At 37.7% G+C, this 22,203-nt stretch overlaps 1 protein-coding gene across 2 annotated transcripts in view; it reads left to right on the forward strand.

The window, feature by feature from the left end:
- NALF1 (NALCN channel auxiliary factor 1) overlaps window positions 1–3,357 on the forward strand; it is a 713,496-nt gene extending 710,139 nt beyond the window's left edge. Inside the window, exon 4 of one of the 2 annotated variants that reach the window (XM_063618644.1) lies at window positions 1,234–1,302. Coding sequence is in view for 1 of the 2 variants with exons in the window: in XM_055244081.2 (XP_055100056.1) it covers window positions 1,234–1,523 (290 nt within the window). In the remaining variant the exon portion in view is untranslated. Of the gene's footprint in view, window positions 1–1,233 lie in introns of both variants that reach the window. The other variant, XM_055244081.2, reaches the window with a different exon arrangement.
- The last annotated feature ends 18,846 nt before the right edge of the window (window positions 3,358–22,203 follow it).

Raw genomic sequence — 22,203 nt, forward strand, 5'->3', positions numbered from 1 at the left:
GAGAGGAGAGACCTTTCGATTTTATTGTTTAGGTTGAAGCAGTGAGATACCATTAACTATTGTTATTCACAGTAGCCCAAATTTTCCTGTTATTTCTATGTGCTAGGCACTGAACCAAGCATGTGACATGAAAAATCTCAGGTAATCCTTACAGCAACTCTACTATGATCCCCATTTTTAAGTTTTTCAAGCATGACATTAATATGACAAAATTTGTATAGAAAGTTCACTCTAACGCCCATGGATAAATGGTTCAGTCAAGTAGAAAAAAAATGCACAATGACTTATACAGCTTGCATAAAAATATTCTATGTAATACAGCAAGGTAAAGGATTGGAAAGATTGTAGATACACAGTTGTTTTATTCTTTTCATCACTTCCAAAGTTTTAAAATATGCATTTGTCAATTTTAAAATAAGAACAATGTGTGTTATCAGAGGAAGAAGAGAAAAAGGGAAGGAAGAGTTTCAGCAAGGAGGAAAAAAGTGAAGAGAGAACAAGAGAAGCAGAGAGAGACAGACAATTCCTGATAGGCACAACTGGAGGACAGATCAAATGAGAAGATGAACAACAGAGAGACTCCTTCTGTGATGGTCCAAGCAAGAGATAATGAAGCCTCAATTGAGGCAGACTTCTATAGAAAGCAAATGGAGAAAAATAAGAGAAATGTTTAGAAAATAAATCAAAATGACCCGATCACCCATTGGACACATGGATGGTTTTGCCTATTCTCCCAGAGACGGAGAGAGAAGACCTGATGAGGCTTCTGAGAGGAAACGATGATAACATGGTTCCTAGAGCTATGACGTTATGATCTGTTGCTTATTTCACTCAGCATACCTAGCTAATGTCAGTTTATGCAGTGCATTAATTGGTCACATTCCTCTGAAAGAAGAAAGGATGATTGCATGTACTTGATCTCCAAGTTGATCCAGAACCTCAAGTTCTGATTTTGACTTACTTAATGAAATCTTCTATTCTGTATTCCCAACAGCCCAGAACTTTCATGGTATGACTGGCAGGAATATAAAAGAACAACTTGAGGAATCTAACAATACTGGTTTGAGACCATGGGTGACTCTTTATCCAATTGTATTGACTTGATTTTCATTTAAATAAATGTCTAATTGCCTGTAAGATTTTGTGGGTTAGAATGTTAAAGCAACAGCTTCACTCTACTACGTCGCAAATGTATTTCCTTCCTGCTGACACTCTACTTCCTTCTTCCTACAGGGCTTTATGAAACCTTTCTAACCAATGATGAACCAGAATGCTGTGACATCAGGAGAGAAGAAAAATCAAATAACCCATCCAAAGGGACCGTAGAGAAAAGTGACTCCTGTCACAGGACATCGCTCACAGTGTCATCAGCAACAAGACTGTGCAACAGCAGACTCAAGCTGTGTGTTCTTGTACTGATTCTCTTACACACAGTGCTCACAGCTTCGGCAGCACAGAATACAGCCGGACTGAGCTTTGGAGGCATCAACACGCTGGAAGAAAACTCAACCAATGAGGAGTAACAGAAGGACGAGTGTCACCACAGCAGCAGCTGGCCCGCCGTGAAAAATGGCAACTGCTGTCTCATGTAACAGAAACTGGGTGCTTTTACCCTCGAATTACTTATTGCAAGGCCTTTAGGGTAAAATTTAAACAGATGGGCCTGAATCCAAACAAGGACACAACCACAGCTTTTTATTGACTAAAAGGCTGGAAAGTGACTTTAAATTTCTCACACCATTTTATACACTGTGTTTTAATGTTTGGAGGTTTTATTTGCTTTCGTTTTGGTTTGGGTTTGTTTATTTTTTGCACTTGTTAATACAGGATTTATTTTGGGGGATGGTTTCTCAGAGGTAAACTAAGTCTTTTCACTGTCTCTCTCTCTATATATATATATTTCTAGTCATTGTGTGTGTTCATCAGATAGTTCTGTCTTTATGTCCTGTCAGTTTCTATTAGAGGAATGATTGCTATGACCTCATGGTATAGCAAAAAACAACAAAAAAAGAATAAAAAATAAAAAAGACAAAAAAAAGAAAACAACAAAAAATAAAAATAAAAAAAATCCCTAAGTCTCCCTTCTACCCACAGAACCAACACCCTTCCCGGCCTTTCCTTTCCCTCGCCCTCTTCTCGTCCCCTAAGCAAACAACATCCGCTTGCTTCTGTCTGTGTAACCACAGTGAATGGGTGTGCACGCTTGGTGGGCCTCTGAGCCCCTGTTGCACAAACCTGAAACAGAGCGGAGCCAAGGGGGCCTGGCAGGAGTTCCTTTTTAGCTGAACAAACAAGTGTTCTCCATAATAGGTGGAATCAGACAGTTAACACATTTTTATGTTGAAAACAAAATAAAAGGAAAAAAAAACACTATCATGAACTGTATTGCTCCAGTTCCCATCCCCAAGTGGCCCAGCCCTTTCTTGCTGGTCCAGTTGGACAGGAGCAGCTATCTAGAATCAGGATGCAGGCAGTGAGGAAGTTTTTCCTTTGACAATGAAGGTGGGCTTTCATTGTGATTTTTGTTCTGTTGCAGTAATATAGGAGCACATTTTGGCCATTGTAATTACAGGGAACAAAGGGATTGCGGACACATATCTGGACTTCTTTTCCTCCCTTATTGTTGTGGAAGAGACACTAGAAATGCTCAAACACCTGCAATATACAGAATATATACAATTTTATTCCAGTATTTCCCTAACATATGGTTTAAAATTATTCCAGGTATACAGTGTATGCAATTCTGCATTATCACAGAGGAACAACTTCTTTTTTAAAAAATAAATAGGTCAGCCACTTTTATTAATGTGCAAAAACTTTATCACTCTAACATGCTCTAGGTAGTTAAAGAAAAGAGGTCTGATCACTGTTTGTATTTTATTTTCTTTGTGGGAACATTTCACCTGCTGAGTGTATATGAATTTGCTTTCTATAAAAGGCTTTTATGAGTTTACAGTAGAATCAGTGGAAGGAAGAGTTAATAAGGGCTGTTTTTAAAAAAAACAAACAAACAAAACAAATAATTAAAAAAACATTTTACATTCCTTCCTATTCTCTAACTACACTTGGGAAGTGCACTTCAGATAAGTTTGCAGTGTGACTGAGAGATGAAGGAAATCCATAGAAAAGGTCCTCTTAGTGAACAAAATTTAGTTATTAACTTTATAGCTATGAAATTTCCCCGGGCATTTGTTTTTGTTCAAACAGACTTTAACCTCTGCATCATACTTAACCCTGCGACATGCGTACAGTATGCATATTTTGTTTTGAAAAAAAATGTTTCGTTCCAGTCTGTTAAGAATATTCAAAAATAATAAAGGTATTGCTTAATAAAATTGCTAGAATTGTTTAGCAGTACATGCACAATATTTTACTAGATTCTTTGTTTTAATAGTGTTTTTGTTGAGACTGAAAATCCTAAAATGGTCTGCGCAAATACAAAAAAAAACACCAAAAATGCAAAATTCTCCCGTTTTTGTTCCTTCTTAAAATTTTTTTTTCTGCAAATACAAATACATTCACATGTGGACAGACACATACACATAGGCATCATATTTTAATGTATAGAAACATGGCGCTTTTCTGGGGACACAAGCCGAGGAAGTGAATGGCTCGAGGGAGACACATTAATTGCATGGAATTGCTGACTGTGAAACACTTGTAGAAATGAGCACTTTGGTATCCCTAACCAGTGGTGGAATACAGATTTCAATGGCACTGGGGGGACGAGAAGCAGAGGAATTGAGGCTGCAAGTGATTTCTGAGGAAGAGCTCACAGGGCGATTTTATTCAGATGACCTCTAAGGGAATGGCTAGGAAGGAGTCTATTCTGACCTTTGTCTCCCTCTGCTGTGGTAAGGCCACTCCACATGCCATCTCACCATCTCTTCAGCGTTCCTCATGCTGCTTCTCCCCGTGCTATAGGTGTTTCCATTCTTGCAGGAAAATGACAATGCAAGTGCAAATTCCACTCACTTTTATTGGTATGACAATAAATTATTCTTCCTAAACACTTCATGGCAAAATGACGAAAAACAGTATTCCTTAAAATGTAGGTTTTCATTTTCTCAATGTATTTTGAACTGACTCAAGTTCTTTACAAATACAAGAGGATCAGAAGGTTCCACTTACCCGTGTTTTAGCGTTTGTTTGGAGATAATGCCAACCAAAAGGTGGAAAACTAAAACCACCATTGCTTTACATAAGAGGTACGCCCCCACCCCCCGCTCAAAACACAGCTTTGAAAGTTGGGAGAAACACTGCAGCCTTCATTGTAAATATAAAGTGATAATTTTGGTGAGGAAGGAACGGTAAGGAGAGAAGGGGAATGAGCCCTTTCTCCCCATCAAGTCAGCCAGCATTGGAATAGTCTCTAATTCTGGGGGGATCTTTTTCTTGTCATGTTCATCTATTCTTATTACAGGAGAATGATTTCAGTGCCTAGTATTTATTATTGTAAGTGTGTAACCACTTTCCCACAATATTTGCACTGGACATGTTGAAGCAAAGCAGCTTCTTCTGGGGTCAGCCAGAGGATCCAAACAGGCAACGACTCCTTTCCCAAGCTCAGAAGCAATCACTGATGATGCAGATTTCACTACATTGATTCTTTGTAGTAGTTTTCCTGGCACTCACTTGAGCATGCCTAAGGTTGTGCACATGTTCATTTTGAACAAGTAAGTTCAGCCCCTGCTCCTTTGTAATCACCATCTTGTTTAGTTTTTCCTGTAGAGGATGTCTACCGTATATTGGATAATGAATTACAATATTAAAATAATTATTTCTGCAAGCAAATTGAAAACCAAGAAAACGTATTTTTTTCATAAATGTATGGCATAGATTTCCCTCTGTTTATTATTCTTTTTATTTGCAATAGAGAAATTTCAGTTTCTGGAATACGTTGGTACTGCTAAGCTAAATGGCAAATAACATAAATAGAGTTCAGTGTCATTCTTTATTGCATTTACATTTGGTGATACGTTATATTGAACTTTTCTTGCATTAAAAAGATAGCATTTTTTCCCCTCTCTCACAAGACAGTAAGTGAAAGTTGTTCTTTTAAATGGCATCATTACAAAAAGTAATTTGGTTTCTTACCAATAAATTGGTACCTTAGGTACTAGAACCTGTAGTCATTAAAACAAAAGAAAATAGGCAGATAGCAGAAACAAAAGAATGACAGGAAAGAAGGAAGGAAAGAGGGGAGTGAGGGAGGGAGAGAAGAAGGGAGGGATAGAGTCAGGGAATGAGGGGGAAAGGAAGTTTTATATGAATGAATAAGTACATAATTTTTTCTGGGGGAAAAAAAAGTAAATGAAATAAGCAATTGGATGCCAGACCCATGTGCCAAATACCTGAACTGGCATATGGCATTTGATAGCTGAACAACATCAAAAACGTTAATCAGTCTGAAGCATGATTTACATTCTTTCTCAGTAACAATGAAATTTACAATGTTCTTGCTACTCAAAGCATTAAATCAACACAGAACTGAAAGCTGCATTTTGTTTTATTTAGAACTGCAGTCAGGTATTTAATTTCTTTTCTGTTTGTTTGTTTTTTGAGATGGCATCTTGCTCTGTTGCTCAAGCTGGAATGCAGTGGCAAGATCTCTGCTCACTGCAACCTCCGCTTCCTGGGTTCAAGCGATTCTCCTACCTCAAGCCTCTCGAGTAGCTGGGACTACAGGCTTGTGCCACCATGCCTGGCTAATTTGTGTATTTTTAGTAGAGACGGAGTGTCGCCACGTTGGCCAGACTGGTCTTAAACTCCTGACCTTCGGGTGATCCGCCAATTAGGCCTCCCAAAGTGCTGGGATTACAGGCGTGAGACACTGCACCCAGCCAGGTATTTAATTTCATAGGTATGCATATGCATATATGAGGAGATAGGGTTATATACTATGGTATATCTTTAGAGAGATATAAAGAGATATATACATACACATACACACACACAGACACACACACACACACACACACATCACTTGCAAATAAAACTTCAACCAAAACATTATGTAGTCCACAACAGCACATGTATACCATAATGATGAATGATCCTACTTGTTTGTCAAAGTTAGAGCAGCATGGTCATTTAAAAACCATACCTACTTTGACATGGGAAACAGGCTCTCAAAGTATCTCCATTAATGAAGAAATCACAATTTTGAAACAGGCAGAATCTCCATCTTCCAAGCTTTAACAATGTTTATAAAAAACCTAATATAGCAGGTAGGTATTGGGTGACAATTAATAAAAAGACTTTCAGTGGGGGGAAGGAAAAAAACTAAGTATAGTTTTCAAGCAATGTCTTCATGACATTTGTAAGAACTATCAAACTCTGCTACAAATTCTAGAAATTCTCCAAATAATGAGAAAATGTATAGATAATCTTCTTAGCCTTGGAATAAAACTTAAGGCATGAAACAAAATATGAACTATGGTTTTTATTCTTGAGATACTGTACTTCAGGGCTATGTTTACCGCAGACAAGACATTCAGATTAAACTGAGAAGAAAATCACCTGGTTATTTTGTCCCAGGCCACACAGGTAGGTAATGCAAATGATGGAACTCAAGCATCTTCTGATTACAAATTACACAAGCTGGCTCTGAGGCATGGTAGGATCCCTAGGTCTCAGACACACTTGAAGAGTTGAATGGATTTTCTCCACACTCCAAGATATTTGTAAAATCACTCAATCTTAAATGAAAAAATCAAAACGATCAGAAAGATCTAGCAAATGTCTCAGAGTTTGTTTGTCATGTTACATTTTGTTCCATGACTTTGCTGTGTTATTCAACATTTTGGAGGTAAAGGAGAAGAGGGTCTATGGGAATATTTTAATAAAATATAGATTTTTAATTTTTATTTTTAATGTGGAGAAAAGGCACAGGATCTTAGGGCAAAGCCATGGTTTGGGTATGAGCTTTGGCTCCAGGTGACACAGGGAGGTCAATGATGTATTTGTACATGATGCCTCATGCGAGAAGAATACTTCGTGGCAACATTGGAGGCTTGAAAGAGATAAGTAATATAAATGTGCCTGGACACAACAGGTGCTCACTAGTAGTTACTTATCATGACTATTCATTCACAAAGTGAAACTGGATTGGCTTGCTCATAGGGACTGCTCCTGGAAGTTGTTCAGAGTTTCTGAATTTCTTTGGGTTATCTCTTCATTACATATTTTTTAACAACACCTCACATCCTTAATCTAACAGACTGACCATCAATAGATTTTCAATACAGTTGGAAAGTGTTAACATATATTACAGAACTAAAGTGAGCTCTGATGACTTTTAATATAAACAGCATTGGCTATTTTCGATGTCCTCTCCCAAAAGGCTACTACTGACAAGCAAAAGTTAAAGGCATCTACACAAATTGAGGTGGTTCTACAAGCAAGTGTAAATTGATCTACAGTGGTAGTAGAAATAATGATGCAACTTCAAAGTGGTTTTTAAGGCACTCATAGACCAAAAAATATATATAAATGTTTGATGCCTCTGAATTCCTTAAAAAAACACTATAGTAATTTTGAAGATGGCCGAATAGGAACAGCTGTGGTCTACAGCTCCCAGCGTAAGCGATGCAGAAGACGGTTGATTTCTGCATTTCCATCTGAGGTACTGGGTTCATCTCACTAGAGAGTGCCAAACAGTGGGTGCAGGACAGTCGGTTTAGCGCACCGTGCATGAGCCAAGCCGAGGCAGGGCGAGGTATTGTCTCACTCAGGAAGCGCAAGGGGTCAGGGAGTTCCCTTTCCTAGTCAAAGAAAGGGGTGACAGACGGCACTTGGAAAATCGGGTCACTCGCACCCTTAATACTGCGCTTTTCCAACGGGCTTGGAAAACGGCACACCAGGAGATGGTGTCCCTCACCTGGCTCAGAGGGTCCTATGCCCAGGGAGTCTCACTGATTGCTAGCACAGCAGTCTGAGATCAAACTGCAAAGTGGCAGTGAGGCTGGGGGAGGGGTGCCCACCATTGCCAAGGCTTGCTTAGATAAACAAAGCAGCCAGGAAGCTCGAACTGGGTGGAGCCCACCACAGCTCAAGGAGGCCTCCCTACCTCTGTACGCTCCACCTCTGGGGGCAGGGCACAGACAAACAAAAAGTCAGCAGTAACCTCTACAGACTTAAGTGTCCCTGTCTGACAGCTTTGAAGAGAGTAGTGGTTCTCCCAGCACGCAGCTGGGGATCTGAGAACGGGCAGACTGCCTCCTAAAGTGGGTCCCTGACCCCCGAGCACCCTAACTGGGAGTCACCCCCCAGTAGGGACAGACTGACACCTCACTCGGCCGGGTACTCCTCTGAGACAAAACTTACAGAGGAACGATCAGACAGCTGAATTTGTGGTTCACGAAAATCCGCTGTTCTGCAGCCACCACTGCTGATGCCCAGGCAAACAGGGTCTGGAGTGGACCTCTCGCAAACTCCAACAGACCAGCAGCTGAGGGTCCTGTCTGTTAGAAGGAAAACTAACAAACAGAAAGGACACCCACACCAAAATCCAATCTATACATCACCACCATCAAAGACGAAAAGTAGATAAAACTACAAAGATGGGGAGAAAACAGAGCAGAAAAACAGGAAACTAAAAAGCAGAGCACCTCTCCTCCTCCAAAGGAATGCAGTTCCTCACCGGCAACGGAACAAAGCTGGACGGAGAATGACTTTGACAAATTGAGAGAAGAAGGCTTCAGACGATCAAACTACTCTGAGCTACAGGAGGAAATTCAAACCAATGGCAAAGAAGTTAAAAACTTTGAAAAAAATTAGATGAATGTATAACTAAAATGACCAATGCAGAGAAGTGCTTAAAGGAGCTGATGGAGATGAAAGCCAAGTTTCAAGAACTACGTGAAGAATACAGAAGCCTCAGTAGCCGATGCGATCAACTGGAAGAAAGGGTATCAGTGATGGAAGATGAAATGAATGAAATGAAGTGAGAAGGGAAGTTTAGAGAAAAAAGAATAAAAAGAAATGAACAAAGCCTCCAAGAAATATGGGACTATGTGAAAAGACCAAACCTACATCTGACTGGTGTACCTGAAAGTGACAGGGAGAATGGAACCAAGTTGGAAAACACTCTGCAAGATATTATCCAGGAGAACTTCCCCAATCTAGCAAGGCAGGCCAAGATTCAGATTCAGGAAATACAGAGAACACCACAAAGATACTCCTCGAGAAGAGCAACCCCAAGACACATAATTGTCAGATTCACCAAAGTTGAAATGAAGGAAAAAATGTTAATGGTAGCCAGAGAGAAAGGTCAGGTTACCGACAAAGGGAAGCCCATCAGACTAACAGCTGATCTCTTGGCAGAAACTCTACAAGCCAGAAGAGAGTGGGGGCCAATATTCAACATTCTTAAAGAAAAGAATTTTCAATCCAGAATTTCATATCCAGGCAAACTAAGCTTCATAAGTGAAGTAGAAATAAAATACTTTACAGACAAGCAAATGCTGAGAGATTTTGTCACCACCAGGCCTGCCCTAAAAGAGCTCCTGAAAGAAGCACTAAACATGGAAAGGAACAACCGGTACCAGCCACTGCAAAAACATGCCAAATTGTAAAGACCATTGAGGCTAGGAAGAAACTGCATCAACTAACGAGCAAAATAACCACCTAACATCATAATGACAGGATCAAATTCACACATAACAATATTAACTTTAAATATAAACGGGCTAAGTGCTCCAATTAAAAGACACAGACTGGCAAATTGGATAAGGAGTCAAGACCCATCAGTGTGCTGTATTCAGGAAACCCATCTCATGTGCAGAGACACACATAGACTCAAAATAAAGGGATGGAGGAAGATCTACCAAGCAAATGGAAAACAAAAAAAGGCAGGAGTTGCAATCCTAGTCTCTGATAAAATAGATTTTAAAACAACAAAGATCAAAAGAGACAAAGAAGGCCATTACACAATGATAAAGGGATCAATTCAACAAGAAGAGCTAACTATCATAAATATATATGCACCCAATACAGGAGCACCCAGATTCATAAGGCAAGTCCTGAGTGACCTACAAAGAGACTTGGATTCCCACACAATAATAATGAGAGTTTTTAACACCCCACTGTCAACATTAGAAAGATCAACGAGACAGAAAGTTAACAAGGATACCCACGAATTGAACTCAGCTCTGCACCAAGCAGACCTAATAGACATCTAGAGAACTCTCCACCCCAAATCTACAGAATATACATTTTTTTCAGCACCACCCCACACCTATTCCAAAATTGACCACATAGTTGGAAGTAAAGCTCTCCTCAGCAAATGTAAAAGAGCAGAAATTATAACAAACTGTCTCTCAGACCACAGTGCAATCAAACTAGAACTCAGGATTAAGAAACTCACTCAAAACTGCTCAACTACATGGAAACTGAACAACCTGCTCCTGAATGACTACTGGGTACATAACGAAATGAAGGCAGAAATAAAGATGTTCTTTGAAACCAACGAGAACAAAGACACAACATACCAGAATCTCTGGGACACACTCAAAGCAGTGTGTAGAGGGAAATTTATAGCACTAAATGCCCACAAGAGAAAGCAGGAAAGATCCAAAATTGACACCCTAACATCACAATTAAAAGAACTAGAAAAGCAAGAGCAAACACAGTCAAAAGCTAGCAGAAGGCAAGAAATAACTAAAATCAGAGCAGAACTGAAGGAAATAGAGAAACAAAAAAACCCTTCAAAAAATTAATGAATCCAGGAGCTAGTTTTTTGAAAATATCAACAAAATTGATAGACCACTAGCAAGACTAATAAAGAAGAAAAGAGAGAAGAATCAAATAGACGTAATAAAAAATGATAAAGAGGATATCACCACCAATGCCACAGAAATACAATCTACCATCAGAGAATACTACAAACACCTCTATGCAAATAAACTAGAAAATCTAGAAGAAATGGATAAATTCCTCGACAAATACACCCTCCCAAGACTAAACCAGGAAGAAGTTGAATCTCTGAATAGACCAATAACAGGCTCTGAAATTGTGGCAATAATCAATAGCTTACCAACCAAAAAGAGTCCAGGACCTGATGAATTCACAGCCGAATTCTACCAGAGGTACAAGGAGGAACTGGTACCATTCCTTCTGAAACTATTCCAATCGATAGAAAAAGAGGGAAGCCTCCCTAACTCATTTTATGAGGCCAGCATCGTCCTGATACCAAAGCCTGGCAGAGACATAACCAAAAAAGAGAATTTCAAACCAATATCCTTGATGAACATTGATGTAAAAATCCTCAATAAAATACTGGCAAACCCAATCAAGCAGCACATCAAAAAGCTTATCCACCGTGATCAAGAGGGCTTCAACCCTGGGACGCAAGGCTGTTTCAACATATGCAAATCAATAAATGTAATCCAGCATATAAACAGAACCAAAGACAAAAACCACATGATTATCTCAATAGATGCAGAAAAGGCCTTTGACAAAATTCAACAACACTTCATGCTAAAAACTCTCAATAACTTAGGTATTGATGGGCCGTATCTCAAAATAATAAGAGCTATCTATGACAAACCCACAGCCAATATCATACTGAATGGGCAAAAACTGGAAACATTCCCTTTGAAAACTGGCACAAGACAGGGTTGCCCTCTCTCACCACTCCTATACAACATAGTGTTGGGAGTTCTGGCCAGGGCAATCAGGCAGGAGAAGGAAATAAAGGGTATTCAATTAGGAAAAGAGGGAGTCAAATTGTCCCTGTTTGCAGATGACATGATTGTATATCTAGAAAACCCCACTGTCTCAGCCCCAAATCTCCTTAAGCTGATAAGCAACTTCAGCAAAGTCTCAAGATACAAAATCAATGTACAAAAATCACAAGCATTCTTGTACACCAATCACAGACAAACACAGAGCCAAATCATGAGTGAACTCTCATTCACAATTGCTTCAAAGAGAATAAAATACCTAGGAATCCAACTTACAAGGGATGTGAGGGATCTCTTCAAGGAGAACTACAAACCACTGCTCAATGAAATAAAAGAGGATACAAACAAATGGAAGAACATTCCATGCTCACGGGTTAGAAGAATCAATATTATGAAAATGGCCATACTGCCCAAGGTAATTTATAGATTCAATGCCATCCCAATCAAGCTACCAATGACTTTCTTCACAGAATTGGAAAAAACTACTTTAAAGTTCATATGGAACCAAAAAAGAGACCACATCGCCAAGTCAATCCTAAGCCAAAATAACAAAGCTGGAGGCATCACGCTACCTGACTTCAAACTATACTACAAGGCTACAGTAACCAAAACAGCATGGTACTGGTACCACAACAGAGACATAGATCAATGGAAAAGAACAGATCCCTCTGAAATAATGCCACATATCTACAACTATCTGATCTTTGACAAACCTGACAAAAACAAGCAATGGGATAAGGATTCCCTATTCCATTACTGGTGCTGGGACAACTGGCTAGCCATATGTAGAAAGCTGAAACTGGATCCCTTCCTTACACCTTATACGAAAATTAATTCAAGATGGATTAAAGACTTACATGTTAGACCTAAAACCATAAAAACCCTAAAAGAAAACCTAGGCAATACCATTCAGGACATAGGCATGGGCAAGGACTTCATGTCTAAAACACCAAAACAATGGCAACAAAAGCCAAAATTGACAAATGGGATCTAATTAAACTAAAGAGCTTCTGCACAGCAAAAGAAACTACCATCAGAGTGAACAGGCAACCTACAAAATGGGAGAAAATTTTTGCAACCTACTCATCTGACAAAGGGCTAATATCCAGAATCTACAATGAACTCAAACAAATTTAAAAGAAGAAAACAACCCCATCAAAAAGTGGGTGAAGGACATGAACAGACACTTCTCAAAAGAAGACATTTATACAGCCAAAAAACACATGAAAAAATGCTCATCATCACTGGCCATCAGAGAAATGCAAATCAAAACCACAGTGAGATACCATCTCACACCAGTTAGAATGGCCATCATTAAAAAGTCAGGAAACAACAGGTGCTGGAGAGGATGTGGAGAAATAGGAACACTTTTACACTGTTGGTGGGACTGTAAACTAGTTCAACCATTGTGGAAGTCAGTGTGGCGATTCCTCAGGGATCTAGAACTAGAAACACCATTTGACCCAGCCATCCCATTACTGGATATATACCCAAAGGACTATAAATCATGCTGCTATAAAGACACATGCACCCGTATGTTTATTGCGGCACTATTCACAATAGCAAAGACTTGGAACCAACCCAAATTTCCAACAATGATAGACTAGATTAAGAAAATGTGGCACATATACACCATGGAACACTATGCAGCCATAAAAAATGATGAGTTCATGTCCTTTGTAGGCACATGGATGAAACTGGAAAACATCATTCTCAGCAAACTATCGCAAGGACAAAAAACCAAACACCGCATGTTCTCACTCATAGGTGGGAATTGAACAATGAAAACACATGGACATAGGAAGGGGAACATCACACTCCAGGGACTGTTGGGTGGAGGGAGGGGGGAGGGACAGCATTAGGAGATATACTTAATGCTAAATGACGATTTAATGGGTGCAGCAAACCAACATGGCACATGGATACATATGTAACAAACCTGCACATTATGCACATGTACCCTAAAACTTAAAGTATAATAATACTAAAAAAAAGAAAAAACCCATTAATTTTAAATTTATGAAAATGTTTAAATTGGAACATTTATTATGAAAATTAATTAAATTGGATTAATATATCTTTTAATTAACACTATAATTATTATAAAATGAAATTACAGTGAAAAAAGTTAGAAAACCTGTTCAGTTTTTGGTAACATATATGGAAATAGATTAAGCAGGGCTGTTGAGTAAATTATTTCATTGATTTGTATCTATTTAGGTCGGTGAGAGGTGCATAAAATCAGTAGAGAGAAGGATCAGTGAAATAAATTTACAACTTCAGTTAAGACCGGGTAATGAGCATTGATCTAGGAACACAGACTTTCTTCAGTGACTATTTCTCCTAAAACTCCCAGCTCCCCACAGTACTGCTGCTTCAAGATTCCAGTTATTGGAGTGCTAGCCAAGTAGAAAGTCGTTTTTACCGAAATGCAAATTTCAACTTATGGCCATTTTCTACTGACCATTTCACTGCAAAATGGATAAAACAATAGGAAATAAAAACTACAGCAAAAGTTAAAGCTCTGTATGGACGTTAAAAGTCTGAATTTTATTCAGACTCTTGTTTTCTTTTTCTTCCTTTTTCTCCATATGGCATTTATTTTCATACCATGATAAGCATTCTCATGTTTGCACTTAATTTTCCTTATTTCTATTTTTCTTGGATTTGTGGATGATGTGTGGCATATTAAAAGTAGGAAGGAATGTATAAACATATGTATTATTTTTAAATTGTTTTTCTGAATATACTCAAGTACTTTTTTATGTGAATATGAACACGGAATAAAAGTACTAAACCAGTCAATTATGAGAGACTAAGAATGTGGAAAGGAACATTCTGGAGTATATTAGTAGCTAGAGAAGTGCCTTAGATCTTAAATTTCAACTTCTAAAATTATTAAAACACAAATATTTAAAAGATATAGAGGCCACTGCTAAAGTTTGTTTATGCCTTATTTCTTCGGTTGCCTAGATTATTTGTTTTAGGTGAATTTGCTTTTTCTGTCACCATGGTTATGTTAACCCAACTGATTCATCCAAAACGGAATTGGCTAAACTCCTTCATGCACATATTTATATTAGGGCTGATTATTTTGCTCATTGAGTTTCAAAAAATTATCTAGAGGACTGCGAAGTTTTCATTGCTTTACTTAATTTCTTTTTCTCTTGCGTCATTTTTATTTCTTACTCTTGACTGTATCTCTATACGGTTTGAAGTAACAGGGCAGAAAGTTAAGCTAATAATTTTTACTGACTTGATGATTCATCAGTTTGACAAAAAGACCAGTGGGCCACCATTAGGAACTGAAGGCAACTGAAATGACATGGCTTAGTCTTGCTGGAATCTTAGCTTGAAAGTTGAACATCTACTCCACAATGCCACAGGATCAGTTCACGACATCATTTGCTGAAGCACTTGCCAAGAATTTCATTATTTAGAAAAAGCAGAATTAACATTTTTATCTATTATTTTTCTTTTCTTTCTTTAATCTGCAAGGCATTCAGAGGCTGTCAGTAAATAAAATCTATCGGGAACAAAATCATTTTCAAAATTTTTAAACATGATTTATTGTTGATGCAAATCTTAGTGTTCTTAAAATTCTATGCAAAAGTCAAGTTGAGCTGAAACATTTTTATTTAATTCAATTTTATTTCTTCTGAAATGTGATACAGTAAAATCAGGTTTTGAATATGTAAAAACACATCAAGATTATTATACTTACACAAGTAAAATATATGTAAAATATTCTCATATTTTCACCATATTTACAGTCTAATATTTGTTAGATTTTTTGTATGTGCATTTTTCCTTTCCCCTTCAGAAAACATAGTTTTTTTTTAATTCATGTGGTTTTTCTATAGCTTTCTGGGTCTCATCAAATTTCACATGAAACTATGCAGAGTCATATTTATGTTAAGAAAGACACGCAATTAAAACCCTACCCATTCGTTTTGTTAGTCCCAACATGCATCAAACAAAAAACTCATGTTGTTAGATATAGATTTGATTATCTCCCTTTATTTATTTGGGTCTCTCTCTCTCTCTCTCTCCCCCTCTCCCTCTCTCTTACTGTCACTCTGGCTCTCTCACTTTCTCTCTGATCTCTTTTTCCTTTCAACTTAGCTTGTAGGAATGGATCTCATTTGAATTGAGCTGCACTGGTGTCAGTGTGGTTGTCTAACCATGTAAGCCATCTCATGTTGCTTAGAATTGAAGAGAAGCTTAAACGACTGTGTCAGAAAAATATCTTAAAATACATGAAATACATTAAATATATTATTAGAAAAAGGTTAGTTGTGCAACAAAGACCTTTAATTTCAACTAAAAATTGATGCAGTAATTTATTACAATGACCCAAAAAGAAATATTCTTTTCAAAATGACTTAGGGAAGCTATCAGAGTTTGTAGGAAAAATGCTAATGTAATACTTTCCTAAGAATAAATGTAAAGTTGCAAACAATGACTTTGAACAAGATTAGCAGTTTGGATTTACATGTATTTTAACAAAATATAGAAAATTTACGTTCAAATTTTGGCTTTAAAAACATCGTGCTTCAGGCCGGGCGCAGTGGCTCACGCCTGTAATCCCAGCACTTTGGGAGGCTGAGGTGGGTGGGTCACAAGGTCAGGAGATCCAGACCATCCTGGCTAACACGGTGAAACCCCGTCTCTACTAAAAATACAAAAAATTAGCCAGGCGTGGTGGCGGGTGCCTGTAGTCCCAGCTACTTGGGACGCTGAGGCAGGAGAATGGCATGAACCCGGGAGGCGGAGCTTGCAGTGAGCCGAGATCAGGTCACTGCACTCCAGCCTGGGCGACAGAGCGAGACTCTGTCTCAAAAAAAAAAATCGTGTTTCAACTGAAATAGATATTTATTATCTGCAAAAGTCCATTTTGTTGCATATATTGTTTAAAATAATTCTTAAGAAATTGTTACCTTTCTATTTCTATGGAGAACTAACACCTTAATACAAGTCTAGCCCCCTTTTCCAAGACTCACAACATCCCCCACAATGCCACTGAGTTTGTGTTTACCCGAATACTTTCAAACGACAGTTGATCCTTGAATAACACGGGTTTGAACTGCATGAGTTCTCTTCTATGCAGATGTTCTTTGCCTCTGCGATCCCTGAGACAGCAAAACCAACCCCTCCTCATCTTCCCCCTTCAAAGCCTACTCAACATTTGAAGATGATGAAGACGAAGACTTTCATGATGACTTCATATGACTTTCCCTTAATAAACAGTAAATATACTTTTCCTTCCTTATGATTTTTTTCATAACATTTTCTCTTCTCTAGCTTACTTTATTGTGAGAACACAATTTATAAGCATATAAAAGGCAGTATAGCAAGATCCCATCTCTAAAAATAAAAATTAGCCTGGCAGAGGGGCAGGCACTTGTGGTCCCAGCTAAGAGAGGGGCTAAGGTGGGAAGATTCCTTGAGCCCAGAAGTCTGAGATTGCAGTGATGGCACCACTGCACTCCAGCCTGGGTGACCATATGTGTTCATTATTTCTGTTATCAGTAAGGAATCTAGTCAACAGCAGGCTATTAGTGGTTAAGTTTCAGGGGAGTCAAAATTATACATGAATTTTCAACTGTTCAGAGGTCAGAGCCCCTAACTCCCAGATTTTTCAAGGACTATCTGTATATACAATTGTAACACTGCTGCTATAAATGTGCAGATATATTTTAAATGATCTAAGGCTAACAGAAACATATTAAGCAGTCTTTTTAATTTTAAGAATAATCTATTCAGAATGTGTATCCCTGTGCAATTAATTGCAAATAGCTAAAATCTTGCAAAATATTTATTGTATCAAATCAGCCTGTGATTTCATTTATAGAAATAAAAGACTAGTTTTCTCCCTTCTTTTATCCATGAACTTGGCTAGTAAATCTTATATTTTTCCCTCAAACTTTTCTCGAAGGTGGGTATGAAGTGAAAATATATTTTTGTGACACTAGAGAGAAATTGATGAAGCCTGGGCACAACGTTATTTGTCTCCCCGTCACAAAGTTGCAGGTGAGCTGGCCATTCATCACCTGGTGCACAGCACACCTCATCTTGGCCAATGAGCACCTTTCTTCATCAGGGAAGCTGTGCTATTGAGAGCCCTGGGAACCAGGTCTGAATTGGAACAAGAGGCAGAAAAGCAGAATGATGTTTCTTTCTAAAATCATATAATAAACACCAATAAAATTTCTGGATAGTAATAACGTGTCTTTTGTTATTCAAAGTAGTATTATATAGCTTTTCCTCTTCATTTTATTAAAAGTTTCAGGAAGGGGGAAAGTAGTAAAGCTTAAAATACCTAATGCTTTTCATCTTGAGAACAGTATGTACATCTTGCACAACTATATTTTAGTTTGTATAAAATAGACATATAAATTACCTGCATTCATGGCTTTCATTCATTTATCTGAATAAACTTACTGAGCAGCCTCTATGTTCCTGGGACTGGGCTAGGCATTGGAGAAATAGATACAAAAGACATATTTTTGGAATTCCAGGGGTTCTTAGACCAGTGTGGAAAAAGGGCATACGATTACAATGCATGTTATGTAAAAAATATGGCAAAGTTAGAGTACACTGGAAGATTTAACTCCTATTGACAGAAGTTAGTTGCACAAATAGAGTGGCATTTTAAATTTAATAATCAGATCTAAATTCAGCCAGCAAAAGACACAGAAATTTTGTCATGTGCAAAGATGGGAAACATCAAAATAGAAAGTTGGGGGAAGAGTCACTTTATAAAACAAATGATTACCTTTAGATTGAAAGAAAGTTATGACCCCTATTGAAAACAGAGGGACCAATGTTGGTATAGATCTGTTGAGGAATGGAGGGAGTAACAGTGGGGAATGCCTCAATGCTTTCTATTTTGCCTTTCAGCAGAGATGGGCAGAAGAGATTTGAAAAAGGGTTCATTTTTACAGATGTATGTAGGTATTTGTATACGTGTGTATGTGAGTTCACCCAGACATGTATGTATGTGTATTAATAACCCACTGACCTCAAAGTAAGAGAGAAACAGGATTTACCCAGTATTTACCCAAGAATCCCCGTCATCCTTATCCCAGGATTCTGCTGTCAGCAAACCAGGCTTTTTAACAGTCTCCAATCATGAGGTATTTAGAGATCTCCATGATTTGTTTTGTATTTAATGCTGCAATAACCATTCTGAGATAAACATTTTTTAGGGCTTCTTGAGATACATTTTTCTAAGGAAAGTTTATGGGTTAATAGAGCTTTGTTTTGGGTGTGTATTTCCAATTTTCCCTACCAACATTTCTACAAAAGGCACAGAGCAATCCAGCTGTACACATGCGTGCCTGCTGCATTTTCATAGACAGTTCTTTCTACCATGAAAACATACCTTGTACTCAGTTCTCTGAACTGTGGATTTCACATCAGGAGAGTAAAAATGTGGGTAGATATGTTCTTGGTTTTCTTTGGGAGTGAGTTCTTGAAGAAAGAGATGACAAGCAAGAATAGGCAACTTCAGATCTCCAAACCACAGAGTTGGCAATATAGCTAAACTGGAAGGGGACAGTCATTTTCAAGTGTTGTGTTTTTTAAAAAATCAGGTAATTTTTAAAGTCTAAGTTTAATATAACTTTATCAGCAATCAAAAAAAAAAAAAAAACTGGTCAACTTGAATGATCTTAGTCGTCTTTTCTATGAGGATCTTTTCTTGATGTAAAATATCCAAAGGCCCTGTTCACACCTTAGGACACCAGTTAGCATTCGTTTCTATTGAGATCAAGAAATATATATACAGATGCTCTTCCACTTACAATGAGGCACCATCCTGATAAACCCATAATAAGTTGAAAATATTCCAAGTAAAACGTGCATTTGGTACAAGTACACCTAACCTACTGAACATCATAGTTAGTCCTGCCTACCTTAAACGTGCTCGGAACACTTACATTAGCCTACAGTTGAGAAAATCATCTCACACAAAACCAATTTTTTTTTTTGAGATGTAGTTTCACTCTTGTTGCCCAGGCTAGAGTGCACTGGCACAATCTCAGCTCACTGCAACCTCTGCCTCAGTGATTCTCCTGCCTCAACCTCCCAAATAGCTGGGATTACAGGCATGTGCCACCACACCCAGCTAATTTTGTATTTTTAGTAGAGATGCAGTTTCACCGTGTTTGACCTATAAAACCTATTTTATAGTGAAGTGTCGAGTATCTCATTTAATTTATTGATGTTCTATTGAGTGTATATCACCTTTAAACCATGGAAAAGTTTAAAATAATTAAGTCAAACATCATCTGTCAAACCATTATAGTCGAGGACCTTCTCTAATCTGTAATATGAAACATTACATTACATATTTATGTATCACATAATACTTCAATTATATAAAATGAATTTACGTATGAATCGAAATAGTATCCACACATATTTAACAATATATGTACATATATTTCATTTTGCAGAGTGTAGACCCCTAGAAATTAGGTCATTGTTTGCCTACTCCAAATATCATCTAAATACCATCCAAAGGTTGAAAACTAGTTCCTCAATTATGTTAACATTTTAGTGGAAACATTAAAATGGTAGTAACCATAAGCTTGCCATTAATCCAGTAATGACATCAGATTTTTGAAGATTTATGTTCAATTTTAGACTTCATATTTTAAAAGATATGAGCTATGAGAACATGACAATGATTAAAGCTTTATAAAATAAAATATCTGGGAAGAAATGAATAATATTGGGATATATCACTGAGAAGGAAAAGAAGGTGAAGAGAGACAACTTATTTTTCAGGCATCTGTCAGAGCCAAGAACTTTGGATAAATTATTTCTGGCTCTCACAACAAAGCTGCATAAAAGGTTTTTTAATCCTAAATTTTTGGAGGATATACAAATCTCTGAGAGAGTATGAAAATGAGTCAAAGTCACACAAATCAGGAACATCTGTTCTTGGTCTCAAACCCCTATTTTTCTAGTGCCAGGACCGTGTTCTTTCAATGACAACACACTTAATACAATCCTGCTCTCCTAATCAGGAAAGAGGCAAGGGTCTATAAAATCATTTAAAATTCAAGATTAGCCTTAATTAGTAAAAAGAAATTGCACATTTAATTGTTAGAAATGTGGAAGAAATGCAATAAAATTGTTTAGGTTTATATTCCTCAAACCTTTGGTCTCAGAATAAAGGGTTAGGTTCAGTATTGGTTAAAGATGATCATATCACATTTATATAAAATCGCTAACAAAATCAGTCAATATTAACTGAAAAGGGATGTTCAGGACAATGGTCAACATGAGTAATAGACACTAACTCCTATTTTGACAAGTTTATAAATTAGTTAAGGCTACAGGCACATGGCTTAAAGACAATTGGCAAACACACTTTTCATCCCATGTTCTCATTCTGTTGGCAAATAGCAAATTACCTTTGTGTACAACAATTTAGTGATGGGAAATCATTCTCTTAAACTTGATAAAGAAAATTACTGTTCTCCAGAAAAAAAATATTTCAAGAGAGAGAATATCAGTGATGTAATGAGAACTTATCAATGTAAGGAATGCCTCATTATAAACATAGTATTATATCCAGCTCAGTGTCAACAATGATAATTTGTGGAGAAGGTTAGCGATTCTCCATGAACTCGACCCAATGTCATAAACACTCATTTGTCAAGAAAACGTTTAAGGAACCCTCAGTCTGTTTTTTAGCAAGATATGTAGTTTGAATAATAATACTCTGGTTTGAACTGTTTTAAACTTAGGCACACTGGGTAGTTGGCCTCGCCATGACCAGCTGGCTTTAGGCATTGTGCTCACTTTCTGTGAGATGGCAGTAAGGAGTTAAACTGCATCCTGCCAGCATACAGAGGATTCTGGATATCATGGGCTATCCTGACTTTTAGCCTGCTTTCTGGAAATAAGCCAAAAATAAGTATCTTTATAAGGTCTGCTAGGTTTTATGTGCAGAAATTCTAAGTAATTTTCATTATGAAATATAGTAAGGAGAGGCCGGGCATGGTGGCTCATGCCTGTAATCCCAGCACTTTGGGAGGCCAAGGTGGGCGGATCATGTGAGGTCAGGAGTTCGAGACCAGCCTGGCCAACATGGCAAAACCCCGTCTCTATTGAAAATTAAAAAAAATTAACTGAACACAGTGGCAGGTGCCTGTAGTTCCAGCTCTTTGGGAGGCTGAGGCTGGAGAATTGCTTGAAACTGGGAGGTGGAGGTTGCAGTGAGCTGAGATTGTGTCATTGCACTCCAGCCTGGGTGACAGAGTGAGATCCCATCTCAAAGAAAAAAAAAGAAAGAAGAAAGAAAGGAAAAAAAGAAAGAAGAAAGAAAGGAAAGAAAGAAAGAAAAGAAAGAAAGAGGAAAAAGTGTTAAACGAATAAACTTGTATTTAGATTTTCTAGGATTTAAGGTCAAACTCAATTTCCAGATTAATATTAATCTATTCCCACTTAATAAAATGTCTCTTTTTCTATATACACTTAAGAGACCAGGGATTTTGCT

The sequence above is a fragment of the Symphalangus syndactylus genome, chromosome 15, assembly GCF_028878055.3.
Source record: "Symphalangus syndactylus isolate Jambi chromosome 15, NHGRI_mSymSyn1-v2.1_pri, whole genome shotgun sequence".
Taxonomy (NCBI): domain Eukaryota; kingdom Metazoa; phylum Chordata; class Mammalia; order Primates; family Hylobatidae; genus Symphalangus; species Symphalangus syndactylus.